Source organism: Denticeps clupeoides, chromosome 11, assembly GCF_900700375.1.
Source record: "Denticeps clupeoides chromosome 11, fDenClu1.1, whole genome shotgun sequence".
Classification (NCBI taxonomy): domain Eukaryota; kingdom Metazoa; phylum Chordata; class Actinopteri; order Clupeiformes; family Denticipitidae; genus Denticeps; species Denticeps clupeoides.
Genome location: NC_041717.1, coordinates 14,587,770 through 14,611,207, shown reverse-complemented (window position 1 = coordinate 14,611,207; position 23,438 = coordinate 14,587,770). Strand labels below are relative to the sequence as shown.

The window sequence follows — 23,438 nt, the reverse complement described above, 5'->3', positions numbered from 1 at the left end:
CAACTCTGCCACGCTAGAGGGCGCTAAAGCACTGCGCTTCTCGGTACAGACCCGCGATGTGGTGGGGTTTTTTTGGTGTGGGACAGGCTTTGTTTTGGCTGGGTTGGGCCCGTGTTAAGTAAGACACCGAGCTGGAGGGAGCAAGGTTCGCCCACAGAACATTTCCGGACCAGGGAGCAGAATTTCTATGCGCTCAACGGAACGCGTGAAGGGCAGATTTATACCAAACATGGAGAACAGTTAAGTAAAGGAGATATGGCAGCAATGTTTGTGAAGACCAGTCTGGGATTCTCGTGGCATATGTTGTTAATTTTTTTTTTTATACGATCCTGCGCCCCGACTTTGTGTGGGGAGTCAAGGTTCGAGATTGGTTTATTGTCGATACAACAGTACATTTTACATTTACATTTTACAGCATTTATCAGACACCCTTATCCAGAGCGACTTACAATCAGTAGTTACAGGGACAGTCTCCCTGGAGCAATTTAGGGTTAAATGTCTTGCTTAGGGACACAATGGTAGTAAGTGGGATTCGAACCCGGGTCTTCTGGTTCATAGGTGAGTGTGTTACCCACTAGGCTACTACCACCCTAAATATAAGCAGAAGTTTATGGGAGCAGTCATTGGGCTTGTCCGGGATTTGAACCCAGGACCTCTCACACCCGAAGTGAGAATCATACCACTAGACCAACAAGCCAACAGTATACACTGTATACCGTGTATTGAAATAATGTTTCACACAGTTTCTTCAAAATAGCCGCCCTTTGCTCTGATTACTGCTTTGCACACTCTTGGCATTCTCTCGATGAGCTTCAAGAGGTCGTCACCTGAAATGGTTTTCCAACAGTCTTGAAGGAGTTCCCAGAGGTGTTTAGCACTTGTTGGCCCCTTTGCCTTCACTCTGCGGTCCAGCTCACCCCAATGTACGTATACAGTAAGCTATACTAACTTACAGATCTCCATAAGAAAAGCAAAACTTTTCTGTACAACGAATAGGACATCATATAGAATGCTTGTAAGTTGATATGTTGGATATTTATAACAGGAGACATGACAAACATGTGCAAAAGGGTCAATGTGCCATCAGGTGCTTAGGGCCGGAAGTGTATTGAGTTGGTCAGTTTTTTAGTGATTGCAGCGCATTGAGGGCTCTGACTGCTTGGTGGGGTCAGCCATTGAAAAAAAAAAAAAAAAAAACACACTAGACTTCTAAAGGTCAAAATGTTCTCACTTCCTGCCATGACCTGTTAAACACTTGTTCAGTTTTAATCACACCCAAAATATATTTTAAATACATACATCTACTTACTGGTGGTAGACTATAGAGCTGAACGAAAGGGCTTTGCAACAGTACAACTGAGATTTCACAGTACAATAGAACTGTTAATAGAAGTATACAGATCTCATGCCTTTAAGTCAGAGGAAAACACTTTGTGAAGTTATGGGCTGACCAGTATGTTATTTTAATACAAAATAATACAAAAGCAAGGTTGATCAAGGTTTTACTCCTTTATTTTCATACAAACCAAACCACAAGGGACTGTTCACTGCTTACAAAAAAAAAAATCTTAGCAAAAAGGCATTTTTGATGAAAAGGGAGGGGGGGAAAAAAAAAAAAAAAAAAAAAAAAAAAAAGGGTAGAACATCTAATCAGGAATGTAGCACTTATAACAGGGGTTGTTACAGGGTCCCCGAATTGTATTGAGGGGGGTGGGTGGTGTGGTGAGGAACGCTGGATAGGGGAAGGGATCCTACAGTTGGCCGCAGTCAGCAATCGCTAGCTTTTTGTTGGTTTTTCCACTGCTTGTACCGCACTTCTCCATTATCTTCACCACGTCAATGCCATCCACAACACTGCCGAACACAACGTGTTTCCCGTCCAGCCTAGAAGCAGAGGGAGGGAATTATAGACGCGCCGCTGCTACAATTTAAACTGTGGATGAGGCTAATAAAGCAAAATCCAGACGACGCAATGCTTACCACGAGGTCTTCTCCGTGCAGATGAAGAACTGGGAACCGTTGGTGTTTGGCCCAGCATTCGCCATAGACAGGATGCCAGGGCCGGTGTGCTTCAGGCTGAAGTTCTCATCTGCAAACTTGTTACCATAGATGGACTTGCCGCCAGTTCCATTGTGATTTGTGAAGTCGCCACCCTGTAGAGGTTTGGTTCACGAGAGTGAAATTCAACACGGAAATATGCGGCACTACTGGAACATCCTGGCAAGCGGCTTACCTGGCACATGAACCCAGGAATGACACGGTGGAAGGTGGAGCCTTTGTATCCGAATCCCTGGCTCCCAGTGCACAGCTGCCTGAAGTTCTCTACATAGCAATTGGATAAAGGAATACGTTAATTAATTAAACTTTAAATATTCATGCGATGATTGGGGGGGGGTCGCATGGAGGACAGGGTTACCTGCAGTTTTCGGGACAACGTCGTCTCTCAGCTAAGGGAAAAAAAAAAAAAAAAAAAAAAAAAAGGCATTAGAAAGGCAAATATGTTTCCCCAGAATGCATTTTTTTAAATATATAAATAAGTCCAGCAGGTCTTTCACGGCATATAAGACCAGGAAGGGCGTAGGCTTGGAAGTAGGAACCGCTGTAATGGCGTCTCAGGAGTGCAGCAGCTGTGGGCCTTTGGAGCTACAATCCTACTTCCGGTCGGAGTTTTTAAAACAACGCAGAGCCGCACACGTGAAACGGGAGGCACATTCCCAGTCTGGGGTTCGGTTCGGTTCGATTGAAGGATGCTCCGCGATCGAAGTACTTAAAACATAAAACAAGCACAAAAATAAACTTTGGACTTGAACTCACGCGCAGACTCGAGGCCACCATTGACTAAGCAATCGGTGTGAATAAAAAAAAAGCACAATCGAGGCAACGAAAGCTTATTTTATGTTGAATTATCGAAAATCTTAAAATCTGAATCCGCCGCAATGCGCATGCGCCGCAGGCTTCACCGGAACCCCAAATCTGGCATAAAACTGCAGATCAGTTTTATATTACACGTGTTAATACAAGAGGTATTATCTCTGAGCGCAGATAGGAAAAAAGAGCGCGTTTACTAGACGCTCATAACAAAACGGCCCTTAAAGAAATCGCGCTGAATCGGCAGTCAGCCATCGGTCACAGGTGCAGCAGTCAGATTGGTCAGAAAACGCCCGCGTCTGCATCGGACGTACAGAAATCAGACCGCAGAGCACAATCCGGACAATCCGGCCCCCCCACCGCAAAACTCGGCTGTTCCATTCAAGGAAATTCCGTCACTGAACGATGCAGCCGAGGACTAAACACCGAGCAGTTTTGAAAAAAAATACAATAAATCGAGGACCAACGAAGACCACGTGCGAACGGGGCTGGGAGAACACAAAGAGGCAAAATCCCTACGGCCCAAAAACCCCACAACACGCTGCAATGAGAAGTTAACTGTCGCCCACATACCTCCATCACAATCCGGCCCATAGGCGCGCCATTGGCGGTTATGTCAAAAAACACCCTTGGCTTCGACATGTTTGATTTAAGGTAGAAAACCGGGCTCTACTCCACACCCCTTACCGCACCGAGGCGAAAAAGGAAAGAATCTGCGTGATGGCGGAGTCCGATATAAACGAGAAGACGTCTGCGTCGAGTACAGTCGGTTGTCCAATCAGCGACGATGCCTTTTTGATTGACGTGATATTTCGCGAATGGGATTTTGCCCTGCATCGACGCACTGGGTTCGGCGTCAGGAAAAATGGCGCCGAAGGCGAGACGCCGTGGGCGGCCTTGGCATCCACCAATGAAATTCACTTCTGCTTCAGACAGACAATAATCTTCACCAATAGAATTAATTTATGAACACAGCTATTTGCATATCGTTCCTGCCGGAAATAAGTGACGGATCTACGTATGTTGAGACGCTTTAATATACGCCGGATACAAATGAGTATAAATTATGTTTGTGTCGTAATTAAGTTATATCATGTTATGTGAATAAAACGTCTAATTGTGAAAGTGAAGTGACTGTAATTGTGATAAACTGCAGCACAGCACACGGTGACACAACGAAATGCGTCCTCTGCTTTTAACAACGCCTGTCATGGCTGCAGTGGGCAGCCATGACAGTCGTCCGGGGAGCAGTGTGTGGGCACGGTGCTTTGCTCAATGGCACCTTGGAGGATCGGGATTCGAACCGGGAACATTTAATATAGTAATAACTATATTAAATTTCAATCTGTTAATATTAATCACAAATATTCATAATAACACACACAATAATTAATAGTTTATATCCTGTGCCACACAGCTCCAATATATTAAGATTTTTCTAAGAATTATTATACTGATTATTATAGAGGAAGCCTCTGAGCTTTGTCATGGCAGTGCAGCTGATACTGCAGTGTTGATGAAAACATGGAACAAGAAACAAGAACAATGCTCAGCAACTTTTTGCCATTTATTAAATTAAAAAGTATTTTTGTAATTTTGTAAAGTGGATTATCACTGGTTCTCCACCATCTTCATCAAGGCATATTGAACGAGCACATCTGCACTAATTAAAATATACAGTAATACACAAGAAAGGATCCTCCTTGGACTCACAAATGAGCTTCGATTTACTTTTTTTATTTTATACTAAACTGTGTGAGTGGGAAGGGCACGGATGTAAAATGGGGATGGATGGCAAATATAGCTTACATATATAAAACATTAAAATATTAATTTGGACACATACATCAAATGCAGATCTTCTGATAATGGACTTGCATGTCAACTTCATTTTCTTTTCTCCTCATTGTTTTTTTTTTTTTTTTTTTTTTTAAAACCACAACCTAAAAACAGAAGGAGCCGCTCAACCTCCAGCCCACCACATAATGTTTCTTGGCCACAGTTAGGCTGAAGGACAGTTTGAAGAGGTGGAGATATTAAAATGGTGTTGGTTGTGCAGGAGTTCAGCTACTCTCAAACAGAGACAGAAGGTCATCATTGCTGTTGTTTGGGAGGTCAGGGGGTCCGAGGTATGACAGGAGTTCTTCAGGGTTTGTCAGTTCCGGAAGCAACTGCAATAAGAGAGTAAGCACGGAATGAATATCACGAATGGTAATTTAATGTGTGAATATTAGAACAAGCTGGAAACAGACACAGATAGTATAATAATCAATCAATCAATCAATCAATCACTCACATCCAGGGCTGAATCTGATGACTCAGGTGCTGAAGAGCCCACCAGCCCAAAAGAGCCATCTGTGTTTACCCGAGGGTTCTGGGAAGGATTGTGCTGAGGCAGTGGAGCGCCTGTGCCCTCCAGGTTTGAACTGCTGTGAGCACCCTGGTGCTGCTGCAAAGGATTGTGAGATTCCATTCGGCTTGAATGGGGCATCTACACTCAGGAATAGAAACAAACAATGCATTGTTGGTGCATATTTACCACAATAAATAGGAAACAAAAAAAAAAAAAAAAAAAAGACATGTCCGCTAACCTGAGGGGCAATAGGCGGTCCTCCAGGTTTGTCAGGCGTGAGGACACCTCTGGGAAGATCAGACTGATAGGACAAGGAGGGGGGTCCACTGGGAAACTCCCCCAAGGTTGGGGTACCTGGTGAGTTGTGGAATTCTGGAAAGCCTGCCTGGTTAGGGAATCCAGAAGCTATGGAGATAAAACAAGTACATAATAACTTTAAACATTGTGAGTCATTTTTTTATTTTATTTTAAAAGCCCTCCAGAAGAATCTTGGGTATGTGGTCATCATATTGACCTGGCCTTAATATCATCCTTCTGACCATAGGTTACAAGTATAAGCTATACTTTCCAGACATTTACATTAAAAAGCTTTACTTTTATGCAGTCTTAAGACCAAATGTGCAGAAGAGTGTTTGTTATGGGAGTGTGTCAGTTCCTAGGCTACCTTGCCCACTGTAGTCCTGACCCGCCCTACCAACACCTGCTGACATGGAGGGGTAAGGTGAAGGGCCTGGGGCAGTGGAGGGTCCAGGGCCAAGGGAGGCTATCATCTCCATGACGTTGGGCAGCACCATGTGACTAGGGCTCAGTGTACGGCAGCGTTTCAGGACGGGCCCATCAGACTCCTCCTTTATGTGCAGGTCTGGCTTCACTGGGACCGGCTTCCAACTGCACACCGGATCTATTGTGATCTCCTCATAGTCCGAACTGGAACGGAAAGCATAATTAAGAAATCTGCAAACGACATACTTTTGAAAAGTCTCAATATCCGATATACAATATGAAATATTTAAATTAGATCTCACTTTTGGATGTAGATTAGGATGCCCAGCATGTACTGGTCCACTTCTAGCCCCTCCAAGAGAGCAGTTTTACTGCAAGAGACAAAGATATCTTCAACATCTTTTCTATGCATAATATATTTATGTACATCAGATGAATTTAAATGCAAACGTTTAGGAAGAAGTTCTTGAAAAAATATTGTTAAAAAAAAAAAAAAAAAAAAAAAAAAAAAAACACCTACGGTCTAAGATGCAAGCAATATTATTAATGTCAAAATAGATCAAATATTGATTTACTGTTTATCACGGAATTTCATTATTTCATGAGGATGACATACTGTGTATAGAAAAACAATATTGTTTGCCATCTGTAGACTTTTGGTTGCATTCGTTCGTTTACAGAATTGGGAGAAACCAACTCCCAGTCGTATAGATATCAACTGTTTTGTTTGCACAGTACTGTATATGCTGTTTGATTTTATCCCTTGCCCACCATTATTTAAAAAAAGGCACTAGAAAGGCACTGAATGCCCCAAAATATAACTAACCAAAACTTTTATTAGTCACACCTCATTTTTAATATTTAAGGCTGTAATTTAATATCAAAGGCTATAACTGCAGCATTTGAGCTCAGTGTTAAGGGGAGTGTGATAACTCACTTGCACACAGGGCAGCGCCAGGTTCCCCTTTCACAGTTCAGCTGTAGGTACGACTCCAAATCGAAACACTGGTCAACATGAAAATCGTTTTACCAATCAGCTTACATTTCTGTGACGCAACACACACACAAATTTGTGATGAATTAAGTATGCACTCACCTGTATGTGTCTGCAGTCATGACCACGTGCCGGCAGCTGGATGCGTCGGAATGTGATTGGGCACAGTAGGGACACCCTGATGGCCGTTTGCTCAACTCCATCCTCTCCATTTAGGCCTGCTGTGCCCGGAATTGTACCACTGCTAAAATTCCTCTTAACTGTGTAAGAAAAACATACATATACATTCTCTTCTCCTATCCACTTTTCCCCACAGAACTCTATTGATAAAAAAAAAATATATATATATATGAGATGAGACTATAAGGGTTGTGTTGTCATGGAAACGCACTTTTTGCAAGGCACTGCTCGGCAGGCAGCAGCCTCTTCTTCATCAGACCCTGGAGCACAGACTGTACAGAGGGCCTGTGTACCAGCTGCAGCACAAAGAGGTGGGACTGCAGAGAGGGCAGAGGGCGAGACGAAAACATCAACTTCACTGAGTTCACCTGAGGCGTTCACCCACAATCTCATCTCTCAGAGTAGGGTGAAGTGCTCACACAGCAGCAGGCGGAGACAGTGATCTGGATGGTGTTGCGTCCAGGCTGACAGACAGTCTTCAGGTATAGAGGCTTGTGTGATGTCTTATTGTCTCCACGTTCAATAGTAAGGGGAGTGGCATTAACGCTCACCTGTTTGGAGACATTTAGTTAAAATACAGATTAAGACAAAATATATAAAGAACCCACTACACACACACACACACACACACACACACACACACACACACCTGCACAGAGGCTGGCCAGTTTGTGTTCATCTGTCGATCCTCATGATGATAGCATTTGAACTGAAGCTCAAGATCTGGCCTGTGAATAAGCACACAAAAACACAAACACATGCAAAACTAAACTCAGTAATGAACTGATTTCATGAGTTTACATGCACTTCTGGCATTTTTTTTTTTTTTTTACCAAACACAAATAAAAAGTGCATATTCATAATCCAGAAAAGGAAACAAAGACATTGAGAACATGGCAAACAGACCTCATCATAAGTGTCTTGTAGACAGAGTCCCTCAGCTGGTAGACATGATTGCTGACGGCCAGGTTGTGTTCCAGCCGGAATGGTTCCAGTACCACTCCATCCCTCACGGGGAACGTCAGCCGCAGCTCATCCATCTGACTGGCTGCAGAGGTGTGAATGAAACGAACGTAGCCAGACAAGGGCCATATATACTTGTTAAATTTACACCCGTTAAAAGTAGTTTGTTTGCACTGAAACTATTTGTATTAGCAAAATACTGAGCAAATCTTGAAATCAGGAAGTGCTCTTGCGAATAGAATATGCACTTGCACAAACAAATTATTTAGGCAATAATATAACCAGCACTGGCAGAAAAATATTTGCTCACATATCCACCAATCAGATTTTGCTAGCCAATCAGGTTGGTAGTAGCCTAGTGGATAACACACTCGCCTATGAACCAGAAGACCCAGGTTCAAGTCCAACTTATAACTATTGTGTCCCTAAGCAAGACACTCAACCCTAAGTTGCCCCAGGGTGACTGTCCCTGTAACTACTGATTTTAAGTCGATCTGGATAAGGGCATCTGATAAATGCCGTAAATGTAAACGTAGGTAAGATAACAAATCCTGGCACTGATGACGACAAAGGCGCCAGAGTACAACATTACTGGCAATAAAGTGAGTAATCAGAAGGGGCTGGTGAATTCATTTTTAAATAAATGTGACTTAAACAAACCTCATGGGCTGGTTCTGACTACTTGTCATCTTGCCATAATGTTGTTCTCTGGCACCTTTGTCATCCTCTGCACCAGGATGTGTTATCTTACCTGCAGCTTTGTGATTGGCTATAAAAACAATTAATCTGATTGGTGGATATGCGAGCAAATCTTTTTCTGCCAGCACTAGGCAATTTAGTTCCAAAATGATTTGTATGTGCAAGTGTGAATTCACACTCGCAGGTTGTTACTTGCAAGCACTTGGATAAAGCAAACTTTATTTTTTCACAGGTGTAAATTGAAAAGCACACACACACACACACATTCACACATATATGGAACTATTCTGGCTCAGTAGAAATACTTCCAGTTCCAGTTCTTACCTGCAGGGGGAGGAGGCTGCAGGGTGTTGATGTTGGGCTTGATGTCAGGCAGGAAGGGTGATTTGACGTCATGGCCAGGGGACATGTAGGGGGGCATGGTGCTGCTTGGGGTCATTGGAGGGGTGGGGTTTCCTGGCAGCGGAGAGCTGGGGTAACCAGGCAACGCCCTGCCAGACTGGAAAAGTAAGAGAAACAAAAAATAACTTATTTAAATTGAAGTTACTGTGGGTGACAGGGGTGAAATGAGCAAAGGCCTGTGAGAATCTAACCTGATTAAAGGAGTTGTACGGCCCTCCAGGTCCCCCTCCTGCTAGGGAATTTAAAGATGCATTTCCTGGTCCATTAAACTGATCTGCCTGCAACACAAGCATTTTGACATTATGTCATAATAAATCTCTTCTGGACCACAGGGTGCTTCATAAGTGATACATAAATCCTATTTACGTGCCTAAGAAATCCAACACTAGACATACCTTAAAGTACTGCCCAGGATTTCCTGGACCAGGAGGGTACTGGCCCATGTTGCCAGGTTGTTGGACAGTCATTTTGTGCCCCTGATAGGAGGGTGAGGTGGAAGACTGTTGGGGGCCAGGGCCATGGTACTGCATGGGCTGTCCAGGGTAAGGGCCGGAGCCGGAGCCTGGGCCATAAGGAGGTCCAGGATAGCCCTAAAGAAAAGGAAGAGAAAGATACGCCCATATTTAAAATGAAAACATTCTCATAAACATGCAACAAATAAGGAAAACAACAAATGAAATTGATTAAATTATTCATACAGATTGGAATTATTTTTAAGGCATTTGGCAGAATTCCAACGTTTCCTTATGGCCATTTACATCATTTACATGATCATATCGGGATTCGAACTGGCAAACTTCTAATTACAGGTCCACTTCCTTAACCACTAGGCCTCCACTCCAATGTGAATTATGTGAAACTCTGCACAAATTTGTCATAAAATGTGATCTGATCTTCCAAGTCCAACAACAGACACATTCTGCTACAACTAATACCACAAATCATTATGTTTTCATGTTTTTATTGAAAAAGTAAGTGACACCTTGGATTTAACAACTGGTTGACCCTACTTTGGCAGCAATAACCCTAACCATTTCCTGTAGTTGCAGATCAGACCTGTACAACAGTTAGGGGTAATTCTTGACCAATCCTCTTTACAGAACTGTTTAAGTTCAGCAATATTCTTGGAATGCTTGGGCGTGAATCACATTTTTGAGGTCATGTCATAGCATCTCAAACGAGTTGAGGTCAGGACTGGGCAAATCTAGAAGGCGCATTTACTTCTATGCTTTGGGTAGAAGCATAGTCCTGTTGCATCACCCATCTTCTGTTAAGCTTAATTTGGAGGACAGATGGCCTTAAGTTCTCCTGCTAAATTCCTTGATAAAATTTATAATTCATTTTTCATTTGATTAGCAATCTCCCCATGGCCAGCAAAGCAGCCCCAATCCATGATGCCCGCTTGCACCATACTTCACAGTAGTGATGAGAGTTTGATGGTGTGCTTTGCCTGTTTTTCTCCAGTGTTGTGTAGGTCTTTCAAACAACTCAACTTTGGTTTCATCTGCCCACAGAATATTTTGCCAGTAGAGCTGTAGAACATCCAGGTGCTATTTTTGCAAACATGCAGCAATGTGCTTTTTTGGCAGCAGTGGCTTCCTTCATGGTGTCCTCCCATGAACTCCATTCTTGTTTAGAGTTTTATCGCCAACAACAATGCTCTTGCAGACATCTTTGCAGAACAACCACTCCTAGGGAGACTTGTAACAGTGTTGAACTTCTCCATTTATAGATTTTTTGTTTTACCATGGACTAATAAACAGCAATGCTTTTGGAGATTTAACCCAGCTTTATGCAAGTCAACAATTTTTAATCATGGGTCAATCTGGCAATGCTTTTTGAGAAAAGCAAACTCAAACTGGTGTGTTTTTCTTTATAGAGAATCTCCAGGTTGTCGGACTCCTGTCTCCAATTAGCACATGGAGATGTTATTAGCCTGTTGTTGTGACTTCAGATCACATTTTGGGGCAGTGGTGGCCTAGCGGGTAAGGAAGCGGACCCGTAATCAGAAGGTTGCCAGTGCCACTGAGCAAAGTGCCATCCTTGCACAGTGCTCCATGGGTGCATTTCATGGTAGACATCACATTTCACTGTGTGCACAGGGTGCTGTGTTGTGAATCACTTTAATTTTATGACCAATTTGTGCAAATTCCAAAGGATCACATGCTTTTTCTTGCAACTGTACAAATAATTCAGACAAGCAATTACTGATTATAAGTAGGCCTACACTAGAGCGGTATTTGCATGGCAGAGAATACAATGTGAAAAATTATGATCAGTCTTAAAATTGTTAACCAGTATTGTGGACTTACCTCAGAGCTATAGGGTCGTTTGAGGCCCTGTGGGAGTCTTGGGGGTCCCTGTTGCCCAGCCGCGTATCCTGGATGCTGCGGCATTCTCTGTCCCTGTGCAGCGTACATGGGAGCCATGGAGGGAGGTCGTGAGGGACTCATAGTTGATGGGGCCATCCCAGGAGGGCATCGGGAGCCAGCGTGGGGCATGAACTGAGAGCCAAAGTGCCCAGGACCACCCATCTGAGGATTGCAAAAGTCTCCTTATATTCTCTTCATAAGACTTAATTATTGATATGAATTGATTTAACAAAATATAATCCCTAGACCTTTTTTGTTTTTTTTGCTAGAGTTCACAAGGTTTACCGGACTGTTCCAGTGCTGAGAGCTGTCACGTACATGCAGGAAATGTGCATGAGTGTTTGTTAACCCTACAGGAAGTTGTGTGTATGTGGTGGGCAGACTGCATTGTATTAAGTTACAGGAGTATTTGAAGAATCTAAGCTGCCTGTTGAAATGTGGAGCATGCCGGTCAGTACAAACAAATGACACATGTAAAAGTCTGAGTGACCTGAAAATGCAATTGTTAGAAACCAAGTGACCTTTCATTTACCCGGTAGTTTCCCCATATGGCCACTTCAAACTAATGGTTAAGAAACATTCACACAGGGTGAGTACATCAATAAATGAAATGACTGCTCAAGCAGACTATATAATCACAGGCTTCCTTCTACAAATGCATTTGTATGAGAAAAAACAAAAGGCAATAAGCCACAAAAGGTTATTGGTCACACAGGGTGCATTATGGTATAATGAGAGGGTTAGACCATAATGCACATTGAAATATTTTTAGCTATTCAGAAACAACCAATATATATCCAATCTAATTTCATGTTTTTAAGGAACATTGTGCTACACATATATATTCCTTAAAATAAAAAAAGTTTTAAAATAAATTAAATGCAAAATAAATAGTAATAATAGTAAGTAAAAAGTATGCTTCTGTCCAAGCGAAAACAACTCAATTGGTGCACCACAGATGAGGAAAGGAAACATCCGTTACCTGGCCATAACTCATTTCCTGGTTCTGCTTCTCCTGTATAGCAGCGACGGCCGCTGTGGCAGTGGCAGTTGCTGTGGCAGCCGCAGCCGCGACAGCGGCAGCAGCTGCAGCCTGGGTGAAGTCTGCCTGCTGTCGGGCCCCATGGGGGGGCATGCCCATAGAGCCACCTCCGCTTCCCGGGTAACTAAGGAAACTTTTTTTTTTTAATCACCTTGACAGAAAAAGTGTCTGTGTGGCATTTGGGTTAATGCATTTTGAGAAAATCAAAAACAGGAGGGCAACCTGAATGATATTGGCTACAAGAAGTAAATGTAGTTGCGCTATAGGTTAAACCAATATATAAGTAGCACTAAGCACATGTAAGCACTAACTGTGATGGACCTAAACTAATTAACATCGAAAAACAAATAAAGAAATGAGTTCAAACTGCATAAAGACTTACAATTTTACTGAAAACTGCTCACCTGCCACCAAAACCTGGCCCTGTTGGGTAACCTCCCCCTGGCCGTCCATAGACTCCCTGCTGCATGTATCCTTTGTTAGGGTCAGGGCAACCCTGCTGCCCCATGAACTGAGCAGAGTTCATGCCAGGGCCGCCGCTCGGCATAATGGAACCGCCCGTCTGATTTCCCCCCGGACCCACAGGAGTGCCCAAAACCTACAGTGAATTAATAAAAAAGTTAATAAATGGTAGCATTATTAAAAATATACTACATAAATGTTAAATATCGCTACCAAGTGTAAATTCTATTAAGAGACCTGCAAAAAGGAGCACAACAAATCTACTGACAATCAAATTAACAGAGGAGTTTTGGCTCATTACCTGACTGGGCGAAGTATTGCTCACACCCCACACTGTGGTTACCACAGAGAGGGACCCCGTTGGCTGATTAGCTTGCTGTTGCCAGGACACAGGGTCATACGGGTAGGAGCAGTCACTGTAGGGAACAAATCAGTTCTCCAAATCAGCATTGTCTCTGAGCAAGAAAACAACATTTCAGCATTCAAATGCACAGTTGTAGTGTAACATTGTAGTGAAAAGTGCCCTGAATAAAGTACACAGTACAGTATACAATAAAATTGTAGAGAAATTCTAAGGGACTGTATTGGTCCAAATGCAAGACTGCTTTGAATGGTAGAGAGTAGTAGGGCCCTATGATTTCTGCAATGCAGAAGACACGAAATCAAACATATAAAATGAAAACACGTTTCCTGTTGAGGTGGGACTTTCGCACACACAAACGCAATGTAAACGTGCAGTCAGCTAAGGTGAAGAGGCTATCAACCAAGAACCACAACTTGGTTTTATTAACGTGGGTCCAGTTAACTTTTTTGTATTCCTGGTCTTGCCAATGTTTATTTATTTAATGTGTTTTTTGTTTATTTCAAATGTGAAAAGCTTATTTTACAAATGGAACAATGTGTAATATTTACATGTACATGGTTTACAAAAGCAAAGAGTAAATGCCCAAGCACTTTCTTGTACAGTGATTAAATGTGATTTGGGGAAATTCTCTGGAAAATGAAACCTAAACGCTAAAAGAAATTCTGTAATATATTAGCTCTTTTTTTCGTCCTAAAATGTCTGAGTACCTATCTTACAATGTAATACATTATTTAATTTCAATATCTGAAATTTGAAACATGGTTTGTTTTCACGATGTCAATTTTTAAAATAAAGCAAATTACCATAACTCCAGTTTATATATGAAAGTGAAGTGATTGTCATTGTGATAACTGCAGCACAGCACACAGTGACACAACGAAATGCGCCCTCTGCTTTTAAACCATCACCCTTTGTGAGCAGTGGGCAGCCATGAGAGTTCAATGCAACTATGCAACACGGTTTAACTTAGGCTATGATATGTTACACTTAACAGCACTCGTGTAGTGACATTGTTGCATCACACCATCTTGGTCATTTTAGTGGCATATATTGGTATTGTATAAACATTATTTTATTGAAGTGTTGCAGATTTGACACCCATTAAACACTGAAATATTTGGTGCAATAGTTCTGTTCATAGTTCCAACCACTAGTTACGGGGCTAAAGTAACTTGTGTTATCAAAATGTCCCATGAATCACGTAAAGAATATTATTTTTTTCTCCCATCCACTGCATAATCACACAGTTTTTAGGTGAACAAATACACTTATAACTGAAAATATGGGGGGAAAAAAGGGAATTTAGGAAAAAATAAAAGTAATTTCATTGGGCCCTAGAGTAGGGTGGATGTACTTTGCAGAGTTCCTGGTGAAATTTTATTTAGAAAAAGTGCATGTTATTATATAATTAAAAAAAAAAAAATTCTACATCAATTCAAGATCCTACTTTTGCATTACATGTTTTACACTGATGTTGGTGTGGCAGTTCTAATGACTGTTGAAGCCATTTAAATCTTTCTTTGAAATTCTGTGTCTGCCTTAAAACTACCTCTAACCTCAGCTTCCGCTCCCTTTCTGCAAACCAGAAGTCATAAAACGTTCCCAGAACAAAACAACGATAGAAGTCCAGTGCAGCAAATGGATTTTGATCATTACACATGCAAGTTGGTTTGCAAAGCTGCTAAAGATGCTATGAAGCTAAAATCTTAAAATAAATGCAATTAAAATGTATTTTTAACATCTCATAGCAATGAATATGGGTTACAGCTGAACTGTAACAGTCTGAGAAACCATCTCTTTCCTTTTTGTGGTTTTCCTCTTTACCTCTGATTGGTTGAATTCTCCATGTTATATACTGATGATGATGATTGGTGTTTCTATGTGCTCTCACATCTCTGAGGGATGTCTGATGGCCACTTAGTTATAATGACCATTCATAATCTTTGGAACTGAGCATGAATTTAAAAACGGAGCTAGATACTGTCTGGACCCTTCAGTTTCAAAGGTTTGACAGGTGTTGACAAAATAAATAAAAATCAGACTTGGTAGATTAACTACACTGAGAGTCTGCAATTTTCTGCTGTAGTGCATGTGGGACCTATATGTTCATTTCAAAGTTAATATAAATTATTAGTATAAAAAGTCTGATTTGCTGTATTGAATTTTAATTACAAACATTATTTTCAAAAACTTACATTAGTTGTGATTTGAATATTGTGAAAATGTAATATTCAAATAAGTTCTGTTATTTCATGCCTAACAAATCAACATTAAATCATATTTAATTGAATGTGTAATGGAAACAGCATTTATGAAGTTTTCCATGTTAAATTACTGTAACAAACTACCATTTTCACTTATTGAGATATGCTTTGTTATTCTAGTGTCAGACAGAGATGGTATGGGTACCTGTGTGGTGTCGAAGGCAGCCCAGGTTTCATGGAGTTGATGGGGATCATTGGAGGGGATAGGGGTTTGAAACAAACCCCAACAAAACACTCCTCAACCTACAGGCGGCCTGTAATGAAAAAAAAAAATTAGAGACAGCTCACCTGAAATCAATGGGTTCCAGAATGTCTGTCACTTTGGACAAACCTTCCATCTGTACCTCCCCCCAGTCCACCATGTAATATGGTGTCCACTTCATGTTTATTAAATGGACACACAGATGCACTTCATTCCCTGTATCCATCCATGTACTCAGAGCAATACTATTGTTTGGCAAATTTGCTTCTAACAGCAGTGTCTTCCACCCACCCCCACACCCCCAATCTCTCCATCAGTATTTCACCAGAGAGATTTGGGTCAGTCAATCATCCCATTAGGATGAATGGAGAGTAAGAAAGGAAGGACAGCAATGTATAGCATGGAAAACAGTGACAGCAAGCGCTATAAAGGGCTGTCTCATTATGGAAACATTTCTGAATAGTTAACTTATCAATTCAAGTTATAAAATAATAGAACACTCCGGTAATTTGGTCCAATTAGACCAAGAGTTTGTTTTACTTCTTATGTTCTAAATGTTTTACTTGTATTTGTTCTTAGCTGTCCATTTTATGTACACATTACCTTGTACAGCACCTTGGTCAAATGGTTGTTTAAAGGTGCTCTATAAATAAACTGAACTTGACTAAAATGTTCATAGATTCTATGTTAATGGACATTTAAGTGAATTTTTTGAAGAACAAAGCCCCCCTCCCTATATTTACATTCATGGCATTTACCAGAAGCCATTATCCAGAGCAACTTACTATCAGTGGTTACAGGGACAGTTCCCCTGGAGACACTTAGGGTAAAGTGTCTTGCTCAGGGACACAAAGGTAGTAAGTGGGGTTTGAACCAGTGACACACAGTTCTCCCACTTCAGTCCTGGTGGAATAACAAAGCAGAGAGCCAGCACTCAGCAGACCAGCTATTCAGATTAGCCAAAGGAGGTAACAGGGTCTTTAAAGCCTGTGGTAGTAAAAGAGCAAACAATCCCCTATTCAACACATCACACCACTGTCACAGACCAACCCTCCCCCTAAACGAGCTTCACACCAACCCTGTTGGCCCAGTCAACACATTGGTTAGTTCACGAGTCACATTCTTCTATGTGATATCCCAACCCATTCAATCTCTACCTTCTATGATGACCTGCGGTAGCTCTACTTTAATTTGACACCATTTCTACCACATTCCACTTTTAATTTAGCCTTTTTCAGCCTATGAAACTCTTCATTATACCATATTTTTAGCTTTTCCCAGTAATTTCCTCCTACTCCTGCTCTGAGCCTCCTGGACTATGCTAACATGATCAAGATATAGTGTCTAGTTTTGCCTGAGGTCTGTTTTTATTCTATTTGAGCTTTGTGACTTGTTATTTGCAGACACAGCCTTGGCTATGCTTGTCCAAGAAACTCCATTCCATCTACTGGTTCACTCACATCTCAATGGAAGAGTATAGAGCTATTCAATAATAAAAAATAAAAAAAATCCACAGATTAAACCTGTCAAGCTACTACTGACACACATGGCTAACATACCCCTTTTCCACTGCTCTGGTTCCAGTGCCGGTTCCCAATTTTGGAACCTGGGCCACACTTTTCCAAAAAAAACTATTGGTGCCGGTGCCCTAAAACAAGCCCCTAAAATGTGCTGGTCTAGTACCGAGAATCTGTGATGTGATGAGCAGTGGGTGGAGTGATTGGTGGCTGTAGAAGAGAAAATGGTGGCATGCCAAAGTATGGCAACGTGGAGCACTGAAGAAATTAAAGCGCTTCTAACTATTTGGCTGTACGCAGAAATTCAACAAATATTTAAAAAGTGCACTAATCAAAGGGGCTCGTCCTGTGACGAATTACCATGCGGCTCCCGCTGACGTCCTGTCTACTGAAAATGCGGACCTGTTCTGCACTGGCCGAGCACCAGCACCGTCCCTTCACTCACGTACATTCAAACACACACTACAAGGGTGGGTACAATACAAACACCTTCTCGGTACAAGTTCAGGTGAGTTCACATACCTGGGCACCACTTGCATAGAGGACACCACACACCTCAGACTGGCCAAATCGCCAAGTTTAGCACAATGAATACATTACACAGGGTGGGCCATTCATATGGATACACCTTAATAAAATGGGAATGGTTGGTGACATTAACGTCCTGTTTGTGGCACATTAGTATATATGAGGGGGCAAACTTTTCAAGATGGGTGGTGACCATAGTGGCCATTTTGAAGTTGACCATTAGATCCAACTTTTGTTTTTTCAATAGGAAGAGGGTCATGTGACATCAAATTTATTGGTCGTTTCACAAGAAAAACAATGGTGTGCTTGGTTTTAACGTAACTATTCTTTCATGAGTTATTTAGAAGTTTCTGACCACTTATAAAATGTGATCAATGTCACCAACCATTTCCATTTTATTAAGGTGTATCCATATAAATGGCCCACCCTGTAGTTGTGTCGGACGTAGAGCGGGGGACTTGAGAGTTTGACTCACATGGCCCAAGAGTCAGTAAACTGAGCAATGGCAGTGGCGTTTTCTCCTTCACAGGATGGCCTGCGCCCCACCAATAGGCAGATTAACACTCACACCACACAGGGACACGGCGTTGAATCATATTATATTTAAGCATTCTTTCAAAACACAGTGTAACACGGTAAGACAAGAGTAAACAGCCAGGAGGGGTTGGTGTCTTTCCCATCACGAAACACAACCAGTCCTAACCCCTCCACAGCACAACTGGTTACTGAGAGCAGGTCTGTTCCACTTGACCCACCGGTTAGGGTGTGTGTGTCAATATGTGTTCAGGGGGTTACATTAATGTGGGAGGGCGTGGTGTATCCAATTCACTTTCATTGTCGTCATTTTAGAAAGAGAACACCTGGGAAGGAATGTCCCGAAACTGCACAGGTGAGTGTCCAAAGGTCAGACAAAAAAGTACACAGATGGACATGCATGTGACTGCGCATGTTGTACTCACTCGCACCCACAACTTTCCACTCTCGTTCGTCTCACTCCCACCTTTCTAAAGGGAGACAAGCTCAAAAAACAAGGAACTAAGAAGAACTGGAACCAACGGTACTTATTAAGTGACAGAACTGGGATGTAGACCAAGAATGCAAGATTTTCGGAGAAAGAGAATACAAATCTTCTTTTATACCCGTCCAACTCATGCTGGATCTCTTCCTCTGCCCAGATGGTGATCAACGCCTGTGTTTCTTCATTAGTACTTGCCTCTGTTTTTATTTCATTTGCTGTTGAGCTTAACACATTTAAAGTGGTTCCAAGTTGTCTTATGATATGTATATTAAAAAAGAAAAAAAGGGTATAATGATCAGTTTATCATGCATATTTATAATGATTCCATGGCAATAAGTGAAAGAACATACAGTTCATTTGAATGCTGTAACTACCAAAAAATTATTTATTTATGACCTAAATGGTTCTGATTCTTTAAAAAGGCATATAAAAGATCAAAATTCTTATTTTTTTAAACCCTATCTGAACTAGAGAGTACAGACGCTGAATTCATTGTTTCTGGTTCCACGTAGCTAATCTCTGCCAATCTTACCATGCAAAGGCACATTCTGTTCTTGAAGTAGAACCAAATAGATCAAGCTGTCTACTTCTAAAGGATGTATAATCCCACTAGCAATGAAGTATATCGGAACTTCTGAATCTGACAGAACAATTGCAGATTGAATCTTGGAGTTTGGAGACTGACAATTTGGCTATCACCGGCCATCACAGGAGCCCAAGAAATGTGACTGGCTCATCCTTGGTCTATTGGGGGGAAGAGAGATTGGTTGCTTATATTATGCTTCTCTTGTAAGCAAAGTAAACCCTTGGTTAGCCTCTACTGAACACTTCCAGCACTTCTTGCAGTGCCAAACCCCACTGTCTTAGCTCAACAATTGAGTGAAAGGAGCATCCAGTGACAAGCAACAACCCTTGTTCATAAATAATGATGTAATAGTAACCCCAGCACCTCAACCTGAAAAGAACAACTTTCGGTTGCTGAATATTCTGTTCCAACATTAGCCACCCGCTCTAATGAACCAGGGGAAAGTGAAACCAGTTCCAGTTTTGATTATATTACAATAGGACTGGATCGCTTATGCAAATATAACGATCATACACCAGTTCTCACCAAAGACACCAGACTGGTCAGTGACAGTGACACCAAACTTCAGATACATCAGTTGCCCGAGGCAACGCATCCATTTCAAAAAGGGATTTTTAGTGGCAGGTCGGCTGAGGCTTTCTAACACTTAAACATTGAAGCAGCTGGACAATATGTTAGTATCTTACACATACCTTACACTAGCACTACCACAACATAAAACAATTATATGATATCTGGAAAAAGCCATGAAAAATGTGACACAGTGCAAGGATAGCAGTAGCTATTTATATCACAACATATAACCTTGTCCTACTTGTTAATACGCATTTTATACACATCAACCAGGCCGAGGGTAGAACTGTCTGTCAGTAACCGAGGAGTCATGTCTCCACTGTGTTGAAATGCAACTGCTTACAGGGAGACATTTTGGATCGGTGCTGGGCTACCACATTGCAATACAGCCTCCTTTATTAAAATTAATAAAACATTAAATTATCTAATTGTCGCAAGGGGGGTTTAGTGGCCGCTCACGGGGCTGTTGTAGAAGAAAGGGGGGGGTGTCGATAAACCCAGTCTAAACCTAAACCCAGAGCCGCAAAGCGGGAGCCCTAAATCCCGCAACTTCCACGGTGCCCCCACGCAACACACTTAACCCCACTTCAATTCCAACGAGCGGTCATCGTAACTAGTGAAAAATCGAATAAATGTAAAAGCCCGTCTTGCTAAAGATGGAAATTGGTCGGGGACAGGCAGCCTGCTGGCATAAAGCCCTCAGCAGGCTAGCGCCGTAGCTAGAGCCACCTTCCTTAGCCCGGAGGTACCTAGCGCCGTAAGCTGCTTTAAAACACACACACACACACACACACACGTCGCACGTAACCGTGCAGCAGAACATCTACAGTGTCGTGGCTGTTTTTGTTGCGACAGGACAGAATATTTGTTACAACGAGAAACGCGAAGGCGGAGGGTGACATTAGCTTTGTGCTAAGGGCTAGCGCCCGAGCTCACCTGCGACTCCAGCCCGCGGTCGGTCGGATGTTTTCAGGCTTGCTGCAGGTCCCCGCGATGGCAAAAAAAAATAATATATATATAAAGAAGCAAACGAGCCGTTTGTACAGCACATGTGTTATGCCTCCTCGGGTTGAAGGCGGTCTGCCGTCTCCGCCGAAATGTTACATTTAGGTCCCATTCAAATGTCAGAGAAACGGCAGCTGAGCTGGGGCTGTCGAGATTTCTCTTCGCCCCTCGCTCGCTCGGCTTCACGGCAAACTTGGTTGTGAAACGCCCTTAGCTTGTTAGCATTAGCCAGGCTATAAGCGTTTAGCTTCCATTTGCCTAACCCGTGGCGGTATGGTGTCATAAACGAAGCTGCATATTGTCTTTTGTCCTGATATTAAAACTTATAGTAATACGCACGAGCGGGTAAAACAATAAAATAAAACGATGGCAGATCCTTTAAAAAAAAAAAAAAAAAAAAAAGTATCGCAGCTTGAGGAGCCGCTAATGTCGCTAGCTACGACTGCTAGCGCAGCGATCCCGGTCGAGAGGTTCGCATTTCTGTCTGTGAACTCTCCATTCCAGCGCGTCCACAGTTTCTTTTGGCAGCCAACAAGCTGCCTCCCCTCTGTTGCACAATGGGCTGCGGTAATTTATTCATGAGATGAGGGCTGAGGGCAGGCAGCTACTGTCCTCCTCGTGTGGCCATTGAGCGCCCACGTCGGAGCGGCGTCGTGCCTCAGACGAAACTAGTTGGACGAGAGGTTTTCGGTGTTGTGTTCCGATAGGCTCGGTTCTTTTTCTCTCTCTCTCCCTCTCTCTCTCTTTGCTTCATTGCATCATGCTGGAGAACAAAACATCTTGGCGTCTTACCACATTGGTGATGAATGATCGCACCCCATCCTTTGTATCTAGGATTCAAAAGCTTGCATTTAATGTGCACTACCCCATCCGTTTCATCCAAAATGCCATTACTGAATAGAAGAAATAATTTGATAATCGTTTATTTTACAATACATCATTAGGCAGATGGGCTGTTGCATTCAATGTATTAATTTAGGTTAATTTAACAGCAAAATTAAAACGTAGTCGTAATGTCTGTCATGATCTGCATAACAATATGTATCATGACAATGAAATAATTGGAATGATTATATTGAACTGATGTGTTTCAAACGATTCCACTAATAACAAAACTCATTATTAACTTATTTATTTAGAAACAGTATTGGTATGTCATACACTGACATTTTTTAATGATACTCCAGATTATGTGACCTTTTGTTCTCAGACAAAATCTGTGTGTCTGAACACTGCTGATAATTGTCTAATTTTAAAATTTGACATGAAAGTTATGGCCCCAGACTGTTATCCTTTAAATTACAAAAAGGGAAAAGTCATTTTCATAGATGTTCAGGGTGTGGTTTAGAGCCATAGAGTTTATATTTTGTCCAGAAGTTGTCAAAGCAGACATTGGAGTAATATTATTTCCAGGCACAACATTCTATGCCTTCAACCTGTCAAATATTAAAAGGTCACCTGATCAAGTGGCACTCCTAGAACTGGAGCAAGAGCTGCCATGCATTGGCTGACTTCATGCACATATTGAAAGTGAAAGTGAAGTGATTGTCATTGTGATACACTGCAGCACAGCACACGGTGACACAATAAAATGTGTCCTCTGCTTTTAACCATCACCCTTGGTGAGCAGTGGGCAGCCATGACAGGCGCCCGGGGAGCAGTGTGTGGGGACGGTGCTTTGCTCAGTGGCACCTCAGTGGCACCTTGGCGGATCTGATTACGGGGACGCTTTCTTAACCACTATGCCACCACTGCCCTTTTTGATTGTCTGACCTTATATTACTGGATCAGTTTGGATCAGATTCTTCAAGCCCCATTGACCACAATGGTGTATAATGATAATTAACATTCATAGCTTTTTTCTGTGATTTCTTTGTTTATTTTATGAATCTCATCAGACTGTGACAGTATGATTCATTGCAGGCTGTTAGGTGGGAGTGACAGCTTGTCCTTGAACTTCTTGTGCATCTACGCTCAGAATCGGTGCCATGGGACACACAACTCCCATACTTGAGTTTATTACCTCAGCCACAGTAGCAGTCCTCTAACATAAATATAGTGAATTTATTTGAAAAAAAGAACAATCCTCATGAATGAAATGGAACAAAAATCATAAAATTGATAAAATGAAAATGCTATTCCTGATAGACGCCTTTGTAATCATGGATTTATTAAACATATTTGTGGGTGTGTATAGTAATGACTGAACAGAGCAAAGAACTTTGCCCCATGGCAGAGTCATTTGACAGAGAAAAATATGTTGTTTGCATATAGACCAGCATTGTCTAATTTATGGCAAAATAATGGCAGCTGATATGGCAGA

The 23,438-nt window shown here is 41.9% G+C and overlaps 2 protein-coding genes and 1 non-coding gene across 3 annotated transcripts; all 3 read right to left on the bottom strand.

Annotated features, from left to right (window-relative positions):
• Positions 1-625: 625 nt before the first annotated feature.
• trnap-cgg (transfer RNA proline (anticodon CGG)) lies at positions 626-697 on the bottom strand. Its single transcript has one exon. It is a non-coding gene; the product is annotated as a tRNA-Pro (tRNA).
• Positions 698-1,490: 793 nt separating this feature from the next.
• ppiaa (peptidylprolyl isomerase Aa (cyclophilin A)) lies at positions 1,491-3,596 on the bottom strand. Its single transcript, XM_028995190.1, has 5 exons — positions 3,442-3,596; positions 2,417-2,447; positions 2,234-2,322; positions 1,981-2,153; positions 1,491-1,884 (listed from the first exon to the last, which is right to left on the bottom strand). Exons 1-5 carry the CDS (start codon positions 3,508-3,510, stop codon positions 1,752-1,754), a joined length of 495 nt encoding a protein of 164 aa, XP_028851023.1. The 5' UTR covers positions 3,511-3,596; the 3' UTR covers positions 1,491-1,751.
• An 826-nt stretch (positions 3,597-4,422) lies between these two features.
• LOC114799049 (zinc finger MIZ domain-containing protein 2-like) lies at positions 4,423-21,789 on the bottom strand. Its single transcript, XM_028995189.1, has 20 exons — positions 21,047-21,789; positions 15,832-15,940; positions 13,360-13,474; positions 13,001-13,194; positions 12,537-12,720; positions 11,495-11,716; positions 9,578-9,772; positions 9,374-9,460; positions 9,105-9,279; positions 8,025-8,166; positions 7,768-7,846; positions 7,538-7,669; positions 7,330-7,435; positions 7,041-7,198; positions 6,882-6,949; positions 6,247-6,315; positions 5,886-6,148; positions 5,460-5,626; positions 5,165-5,359; positions 4,423-5,039 (listed from the first exon to the last, which is right to left on the bottom strand). The coding sequence occupies exons 2-20, from the start codon at positions 15,879-15,881 to the stop codon at positions 4,932-4,934; spliced, it is 2,709 nt and encodes a 902-aa protein (XP_028851022.1). The 5' UTR covers positions 15,882-15,940; positions 21,047-21,789; the 3' UTR covers positions 4,423-4,931.
• Positions 21,790-23,438: the final 1,649 nt, after the last annotated feature.

What these genes read in the sequence shown, in the direction of transcription:
- LOC114799049 (XM_028995189.1), bottom strand. Translation starts at nt 15,881, where the DNA reads ATGATCCCCATCAACTCCATGAAACCTGGGCTGCCTTCGACACCACAC. An exon ending in CGTACAACTCCTTTAATCAG is followed by an intron (nt 9,280 to 9,373) that starts GTTAGATTCTCA and finishes TTACTTTTCCAG; the next exon opens with TCTGGCAGGGCGTTGCCTGG. An exon ending in CATCAGATTCAGCCCTGGAT is followed by an intron (nt 5,040 to 5,164) that starts GTGAGTGATTGA and finishes CTCTTATTGCAG; the next exon opens with TTGCTTCCGGAACTGACAAA.
- ppiaa (XM_028995190.1), bottom strand. Translation starts at nt 3,510, where the DNA reads ATGTCGAAGCCAAGGGTGTTTTTTGACATAACCGCCAATGGCGCGCCT. An exon ending in TGGGCCGGATTGTGATGGAG is followed by an intron (nt 2,448 to 3,441) that starts GTATGTGGGCGA and finishes TTTTTCCCTTAG; the next exon opens with CTGAGAGACGACGTTGTCCC. An exon ending in TGCACGGAGAAGACCTCGTG is followed by an intron (nt 1,885 to 1,980) that starts GTAAGCATTGCG and finishes CTCTGCTTCTAG; the next exon opens with GCTGGACGGGAAACACGTTG.